This window comes from Solanum stenotomum, chromosome 5, assembly GCF_019186545.1.
Source record: "Solanum stenotomum isolate F172 chromosome 5, ASM1918654v1, whole genome shotgun sequence".
Taxonomy (NCBI): Eukaryota; Viridiplantae; Streptophyta; class Magnoliopsida; order Solanales; family Solanaceae; genus Solanum; species Solanum stenotomum.
The window spans coordinates 60,418,619-60,427,333 of NC_064286.1; the positions used below are offsets into that span (position 1 = coordinate 60,418,619).

Consider the following 8,715-nt stretch of genomic DNA (forward strand, 5'->3'; position numbering starts at 1 on the left):
AAAATATCATAGAGTAGAAATCAACTAAGAAAGTACATTATAATCTTCACAACTTCATCAACTGTCCTACAACAATAGAATCAAAACTAAGGGAAGCTCAACGTTACGTCGAGTCTCTAGCAATAATTGAGTCCAAGAACACTTGCTGATTTACGTAAAATAGGAGCTCCTTCGATAGGAAAAAAACATATTTTGTGCAACATCATGACCCCTTGGACAATTTTTGTGCAGTCATGAGACTTTTAGTCAACCAGATTGCTGTCTCTCTAGATGACATTCCATCATCTCCGAATGGTTTCAACACACCAGCAAGCTCATCGATTTTTTCCTGCTTAAGTAGTCGTGCACAGACCTCCAAAAGAGACTCTAAAGCTTCAGCTCTTTGTAGAGTAGGATTCCCCCAATCATCTTTGTCCTCCTTACTAGCTAACGCGGCTAGTGACTTGAGCTGTGAAACCTTATCATCCAGTGCTCGAAGAGCATCTTTCTTGGACTGTTTGGTGTCACAAACCATGGTTGTTTTCTTTTCTAGCTCGTCTTTATGTAGAAGTGAACCATCGCTTTCAGTTGACATGCAGTCAATAGCAACTTCTCTACACTCGTTACCATTTTCAGTTTCAGCAGCATAGCATCTTGGTGCTGCCTCTGTATCTAGTTTTGCCGGCTGTGAATTTGATGAAGTGCTTTCTTCATCAAAGGATCGTGTTTTATTGTTGGATCTTCCATTAGACAATGTCATTCTGCTAGACTTTCCGGAGATACATTCTACTATATCTGCTTCCTCATTGTCCAGTGGACTGCTAAACATCTCAAGCTCTTTTGTCTTGCTACTCTTCCTATCATCCTCTTCAAATTGTCTAACATGCTGCGGCGAAGCATGCTCTTGTTCCTCGGACCATATTTTTGCCCTTGAACTTGAAGAGCTTGGAGTAATTGTTGTTTCAGTTTGCGAGATTGTCTCTGGTTGATCATATCCATTGTAAACAGCTGCCTCACTCATCTCCCCACTTTTAGAATCCTCACTATCTTGAGAGATCCTAACTGAGTAGCTTGTTGGATCAACTCTCTTAGTCTCAAGTTTAGCTCGGAATGTGTTATAATTATCTGATAAGTTTCTTGGTTGGATGTTATCACTTTCATCAAAGTAAAGGACAGTTCTTTTCTCTTTTAACTTCAGCTGTCTGTCTCTGCTATCTCTCGGAGTGATAGATTTTCCAGGTGATGGTCGTGTTTTCTCTTTCGTGCTGCTTGGGGACTTCACAGGAAGAAACACAGATGAAGGGTTGTGACACGACAGGAGGTTATCTGATAAGTTTCTTGGCTGGATGTTATCACTTTCGTTGAAGTAAAGGACAGTTCTTTTCTCTTTTAGCTTCAGCTGTCTGTCTCTGCTCTCTCTTGGACTGATAGATTTTCCAGGTGATGATCGTGTTTTCTCTTTCGTGCTGCTCGGTGACTTCACAGGAAGAAACACAGATGAAGGGTTGTGACACAAGAGGAGGTGTGGTTGCAAATGTTGATGCCTTAACAACTCGGCAGCCTATAAGTTGAGGTAAAAAGGATATCAGGATGAATGATGAATCTTAATTTAATAATACCTCCGTTTCAATTTATTTGTCTAGTTTTGACTTGACACAGAGTTCAAGAAAGTAAAGAAGACTTTTGAATCTTGGAGTCTTAAACTACAAATATGTAGAATGTAGCAAATTCCCTTTAATCTTGTCTTTTTAAACATGTCATGTGGAAAGTTGAAATTAAAAAGGAAATGAAGACAAACAAATTGAAATGGAGGGAGTAACACAGTTGAACATATGCAGATTGAACTCACTGTTGGTCTGTGTTCTGGATTTTTCCTTAGCATGCTTTTTATTATCTGTTTCCTGCAAGAAATTAAATCCAGTATGTCAATTGACTGATCAGTTATACTTGTGGCGTGATGAGAAGGAAGATACTTACAAGGTGGAGGAGTATATAATCGGAAGTGGTGAGAACAAACCCCGGTTTATTTTGTTGATAAGTCCAGTCTTGTCCTGTTGGATTTGTATCTTGTCAGTATATCATATAGAAAACATCAGGATAAAGAATATCTCCATTTTTATCGTAACAAGGATAACTTTTCAAGGTATTGTTTTTCAAAGTTCAGATAGCTCAAAATTCAACTTACAGCAGCTCTAAATGGTGGTTGATGTGCAGCAATCTCAAACATGCAGCATCCTAAGATCAGGTTAACGTGTTATACCAGAATTAGGGACATTATGTGAAAAGTGGAAATACATTGCTTCGTGTCGAATTTCTTACCAAGCGACCAGATATCAGATTTGTAGCCATAGGGTATACCGGAAAGGAGCTCAGGGCACATGCCGTTCGGAGTGCCAGGTACCTGTTTGAGCCAACAAAGTTATTGCATGATACTAGTTCCAAAATTAAGGATTAGCTGTACAACTCAACGTCTTTTTCTCAAATGCATTAAGCTAGGTGGTGTGGCGGCGGGAGCTTTGTAATATGATGTCTACCACAGTATTTTTATTTTTTTTTATGTAATGAAAGATGACTACCACAAATTTTAGTCCCTATGACCGAAAATAAAAGCAACTTAGGTTTTCTCAGTCTTGGATCAATTGTTTAGGTGATAGTAGTTGATTGGGAGTAAGTAAAAGGTGCATTTTGCTACTAGAGAAACTCATACCGCGGAAGCAAGGCCTTCTGCATCGAGCAATTTTGCTAAGCCAAAATCACCTATCAAAATCAAGTGAATTTGATTATGGATAATAAAGAAGCAAAGACGCCTCAATCGAGCAATTGCTCCGTCTTTCTTACCTAACCTGATGTCGTTGTCCTTTGTGATGAATATGTTACATAACTGAATTCGAAATAGTTCATGTTAAAAACATTTCATACCAAGAAGGCTTTTCTATTTCACTGATTACAGCATGTTTATACCTTGAGGTCTCTATGCTGAACACGTTTGGAATGCAGATACTCCAAAGCTAACAATAGCTGAGTCAGCCATTTGCAGAGTTTCTACAGAGGCAGGAAAAAACACAAAACGAAAACACATTATCTTTTAAGCTACCAGGAAGGTGCAAAGAAGCTTCGGAGTTATTGAGATTTGAGATTGCATTTAACTACCTCTTCAGGGAAAAATGCTCCTCTAGACTTCTTTATGATCTCTGCCCTGAATAAAAAGAAAACATGCCACTATCCTCAGATTACACCGAAAAGAAATTCTATAATCATCCTATTCATTTCTTATTTTCAACTTCATTACCCCCTCTATTTTTAGTGGCACTATTACTATTTGGAGAGCAAACAGTTAACTCTTTAACAGCCAAAGTTCCGGACATCTTAAAAATAATTTTCACTATAAAAACTCTATATATACTCCCACAAATGGGGTCTGGAGAGGGTCGTGTGTACGCAGACCTTACCCTACCTTGTGAAGGTAGATAGACGTTGTCCGATAGACCCTCGGCTCAAGTAAAGCATATAAGCAGGTTTGAAAAGAAAATATAGTAGTGAAGGGAAATGTTAGCAAAATCAGGGATAATCACTCACACATTTCCATCTTCGCAATAATCGGCTACCACGCATATACAACTTCCCTGAAAGAAAAAGAAAGTCAAGATTTTCTCTGGTGCAGCTTATGTATTAGATAATTGCTCCTATAAAGGCTACTTGTTGCACTTTCAGATCCTATAAGCAAAATCTGAATGATAGGATACCTTGTCCACCCAAGCATCTTTGTACTCAAACATATATGGATGGTTTAGTTTTGCTATCAAATTCATCTGCAACAAAAAACAACTGTCTACCATCAGATAGAAGAATATTTTTCAAGCATATCTTGCCACCAAGTTAAACTTTTCATAGAACCAATCATAAGATGAGTTAAGATTTTGTATCTAAATGTGTTTGGGTTCAAAAGCAAGACTGAAGTAACTATTTGATGACATAACTTCTTCCACTCGACATACAAGCGTGGCCATAGTCTACATTATCCGCTTCTAGAAACTAGAGTTATTCATTAAGGGAAAATCTTGGGTGCAAAGTACTAACTGGTCCTTCTTTTCTGTTTTGTTAAGGCAAAGAAAACTACTTCACTTGTGACTCCCAAAAGAAAGTTCTAAGTTTTTACTTTAGTTCAATCCTACTTGTCAGCTCATGTCATTTTTTTTGGAAGTTCGTTCCAAAAGCTTTTTCCTTCCAAATCAAACCTTGAGTTAATACACTAGGGAACTATATTTTGTCCTGTCGAAATGATCTTCTCCAAAACCTAAGCTCATCGAGTGCAAACTGGCCTTCACACAGAGAAAATGCCGATAAACGGTGTTTAATGTCTACTCTACTGATTATAGGTTTCCACCAACAAACCACATAGGATGCTCCACTTATTTCCTCAATGTATTGGTCAGGACTATCACTCCTTTACATAGTCCAGCATACTAAACACTTGCAGTTTTATCCCATGATTCAACTATTAAGAAAAATTTCTTGAAGAAATAAGGTTTAGCATGGAAAACACCCCTCCATAATACACAATAACATCAAATCGTGAAAATGTTGAAACCAATGGAAGAATGATGTGGTATGAGAGTGATGATCCAGGACGTTTAGACAAACGCACCAATTGAAATAGCAGATTGTCATGCAAATTAAACTGCCAATCTTTGCTTAATATCACTTTGTGTTAGGAGAGATGGGAACACAAATAACTGACCATTGGATTGTCGGTACCATTAGAGAAAGAGACAGAATAAGATTAGTACATCAATAAAAATTAGTTTGTCAAATTCTTTATGATGGAACACCTCAAACAGTGCTCTCTATTCAATTAGACAATCTTACAGTTCAGCAACTTAAAAGAATAATGACCAAAATATTATTGGTTTTCAATTAATCATAGTACTATTTTTTTCACAGAACAAAATTAAGAGAAGCACTTGAAATGACCTCCTGATGTGCAGTGCGCTTGGACTTTTCTGTTTGTTTTGCTAATGGTATCTTCTTCAGAACATACCTATAAGGAAAAGGAAAATCAGAACTCCATAAAATGGGATTTACATTATTCGTCTTAAAGTCAAAGTAATTGTTTTATTGAAAGAATGATAAGTCAAGATAATCTTTTCATCACAATTATAAAAGTCGACAACTTGGATGTTAATAAACAACAGATTTAGTTCTACTTGCTGTGCAACTTTGCATCAGTAAGAAATAGGATCATTTACGGTTTTATTCTCAAGTACACTGCATTTTGTCTGTTCTTTGATGAACACTAACTAACAGAAACAATCAAGCTTTAAGTAGAAGAAAGATTATTGGCACAAAACAAGTTTTCCTCTATTTTCTTTTCATAGATAGGACCAGCCTATATATTTGGCTGAAACAATACTTCATGAGACTGAAGTTCAGAAAAGCAGATGCCAAGTTCAACAAATTTGTAGAAATGCTTATCAGAAACCTTACAGATACAGTAAAAATAGACATCCAGTTCCTACATGAAGCAAAATCCAAACTAAAACATAAAATGGTCTCTCAGACAAATACTTATTAGCTTACTTCTTCTTCTCAGTTCGATGGAGAACAATAAATGCAGTTCCAAAAGTTCTTTTTCCCAACTGTTCTAACACTTCATAATCATCTATCTTGTTATCAGTATCACTCTTCTGAGTCTCCATTCTGCCACTGAAAACACAAACATTACACTGTTTGGTCAAATTACAGTTAATTGAACAAGTTCTTGAACTCACACAACTCAAAACTTAGGCAAACATTACACTTTACAGTAAAATTACAGTTAAAGATTCAATATTTCTGTTAATTGAACTGATTCTTGAACTCACCCAACTCAAAACTTAGGCAAACATTACACTTCTCAACAAAACTACAGCTAAAGAGTCAATCTTTCTGTTAAAAACTGATTCTTGAACTCACCCAACTCAAAACTTAAGCAAACATTACAATTAACAACAAAACTACAGCTAAAGATTCAATCTTTCTTTTAAAAACTGATTCTTGAACTCACGCAACTCAAAATTTAGGCTAACATTACCCTTCACAACAAAACTACAGCTAAAGATTCAATCTTTCTGTCAATTGAACTGATTCTTGAACTCACCCAACTCCAAACTTGAGCAAATCTTTACAGGTTCAACAGTGAAATCCCTGCAACAAGAACAACAAAAGCAAATCTTCACTACATTTCAGCAAAAAAAAAAAAGCAATTTTTTGAGAGTAAACTAAGCAAAGCTGCAACTACTACTTACTGTACGTGTGTTGTGTGAGAGGAAATGAGAGGGCCCTAAGAAGGAGGATCTGTTGTGTAGGGGCTAAGATTTTAGGAAGGCAACAATACTAATTAAAGCAGCATTGGATTCGCCAATATCTATATATTTACTATAGTTTATAATAGAAATTTAATCCACACTGAAAACAGATAAAAATGAAACAAAAAAAAAAAAAAGTTAATTCAAATGCTGACATTAACATAATGCACCAATTCTACAGTGTTTTTTTGTTAGGATGTACTAGAATAGTGTTTAATAGAAGTATTATTGTTAAAATAATTATAATAATAATATATTCAATGAAATATTACAAGTGAAGTTCGGGAGGGTGGTAGACCTTATCATTACCTCGCAGAGATAGAGGGGTTGTTTCCGTAAGATCTTCAATTCAAATGCAATAAATTCAGCTACAAAGAAGAAGGAAACGGTGAAAAGAATATAGCATGTAACAAGATAACCGTGCAAAGTCTATTTATTTTATCTGACCGTGTTTGACAGTATTGATTCTAATCCTGACATTAACATAATGCACCAGGTTGCAATGTTAAATTCAGACAAATAAATTGAAACAGAAGAAGCATTACAAACAATATATAATAATTATTATAAATTGGCAAAAGGTGTGCATGAGGTGAATTATAATTTTATAATATAAAAAAAAACAAAAACTTAACTTTTTGGCAAAAATATTAAATTCATTGCCTTTATTCATTTCACAAGGGGCTTGAGATTGGGGAATGGAATATTTTGTTAGGTCATTGTCATAATGTCACCAATCACCATCCTCAACTACTAGTCTACTATGCTATTATTTCTTTTTAAAATATTAAAAGTAATAAAAATTGGTGTTATCTCTTTAATTATTTTTCTTTATTTAGGCTATTAGCTGCCTATATTTGCATCTAATTGACAATAGTTCTCATTGAACATGTAATATTTCTGGTATGCCTAAATTGCTGTTTTAAGAAGAAAAAAAAAATTAAAGTCAAATTCCAATTACCAAAGTACAAGAAGTCAAATATTTAAACCTAAAAAAAGAAGAAAAGGATAAGTATTAATTGTACTATAATTAAGTGATAAATTGATCACGTGAGATTATATATTAGCTAAATTATTACTTTTTTATCCAAAGAAGATTATATATTAGCTAATCTTGATTACTTACACCAAAAATCTAATTAGAATGTTTTAAACTCATATTATTACAACAACAATCAATCATATATCGAGAGAGTGGTGTGTATACAGTTTTACTTACCATATGAAGATAAAAAAGTTATTTTCAATACACTATCGATTCAAGTATGTAATTTTATTTTATATTAACGAACAAATAGTATGATGATCGAAATCAAGGAAATAATAAAAACAAAAAATACAATAACAAAAAAATAAATAATATTAATAATAAAAATTATGCAACGCTCGACTATCTAATTACTTCGTTCTCAAAGTTATTGTCCACGTTAATTGTGGATTAGTTTTGCATTGTAAGGATTATGTACTTAAATTTTGTCGGTGGAATAGATAAAAGGGCAATTTCCTTTAAAAGGTGACATTGAAATATGAAAATATTGTGATTGGATTTTGTGACCCACCACTTGATGATAATGCTAGAAAAAAGAATAAATTATTTAAGAAATCAAATGTTGGACACTATTCATAAAAATAAAAGAAAAATGACATAAATGACTTTGTTTCTTTTTTTCCGGAATAATTTGATATTTGAAATTTAATGATCGACTTATTTAGATTCATGATTTTATGATATATAAAGCTTATTTGAAATAGAAGCATTACACGATAAAGCTTTGATCATTCTAAGAATTTGAATTTTTATTCACGCAATCTAGTACTCATTTTTAAGAGAAAATATTTACGAAAATTGAAAAGGTTCATATAACTAAAATAACATTTGTGTGCAAATAAAATTGTTATGTTATCAAGTCATCTGGTTAATTATTACTTACAAGTTACAACTAGTTATCATTAAAATTAAGATATACAATTTGATACAAATTATATAAACAGTTCTAAAAAATTACACTATAAGCATGTGTAAGACTAGTTTTTATATGATGTTTGACGATTCTTATAGCTCATGAGTTAGTTTTTAAGTTAAGTTTAGTTAGATTCAAGATTTATTTTTCATATCATGATCAATAACTAAAATGTAGACTCCTCTCAACTTTTAATAACTCAATATAAAGTATCGTATTCTATTATTCACGCTTTAATTATCAGGCATCAATGTACGAAATGTTAGATATCCACAATTACCACATCATAGTAATAAGTATATAAGATACTTATTGGTCTCCTTGTATTCATGAGTGGTGTAGTTACCTGTAGTGAAGGGTGGTCAGTCAAATATTCTTTGTCAAAAAATTATATCATGTATATAAAAAATAATACAAAGTACATATATTAA

At 33.7% G+C, this 8,715-nt stretch overlaps 1 protein-coding gene across 3 annotated transcripts; it reads right to left on the minus strand.

The window, feature by feature from the left end:
• Positions 1–6,381, minus strand: LOC125866054 (serine/threonine-protein kinase Nek6-like). 3 transcript variants are annotated; one of them, XM_049546339.1, is made up of 15 exons: positions 6,264–6,381; positions 6,116–6,162; positions 5,557–5,682; positions 4,951–5,017; positions 3,723–3,788; positions 3,556–3,602; positions 3,130–3,175; positions 2,941–3,021; positions 2,818–2,860; positions 2,687–2,736; positions 2,299–2,380; positions 2,165–2,214; positions 1,957–2,030; positions 1,829–1,880; positions 1–1,540 (listed from the first exon to the last, which is right to left on the minus strand). In XM_049546339.1, the coding sequence occupies exons 3-15, from the start codon at positions 5,673–5,675 to the stop codon at positions 203–205; spliced, it is 2,115 nt and encodes a 704-aa protein (XP_049402296.1). In that variant the 5' UTR covers positions 5,676–5,682; positions 6,116–6,162; positions 6,264–6,381; the 3' UTR covers positions 1–202. The 3 variants fall into 3 exon arrangements, with proteins under 3 accessions (XP_049402296.1, XP_049402298.1, XP_049402299.1); XM_049546341.1 differs by having other exon boundaries at positions 5,557–5,676; positions 6,264–6,378; XM_049546342.1 differs by having other exon boundaries at positions 6,023–6,162; positions 6,264–6,378.
• Between the last annotated feature and the right edge of the window lie 2,334 nt (positions 6,382–8,715).

Excerpts from the sequence above, each read along its gene's own strand:
- LOC125866054 (XM_049546339.1), bottom strand. The coding sequence starts at position 5,675 with ATGGAGACTCAGAAGAGTGATACTGATAACAAGATAGATGATTATGAA. Across the intron at positions 3,176-3,555 it reads TATTGCGAAGATGGAAATGT|GGCAGAGATCATAAAGAAGT; the intron begins GTGAGTGATTAT and ends CTTTTTATTCAG. Across the intron at positions 2,861-2,940 it reads TTCAGCATAGAGACCTCAAG|TTATGTAACATATTCATCAC; the intron begins GTATAAACATGC and ends TTTCGAATTCAG.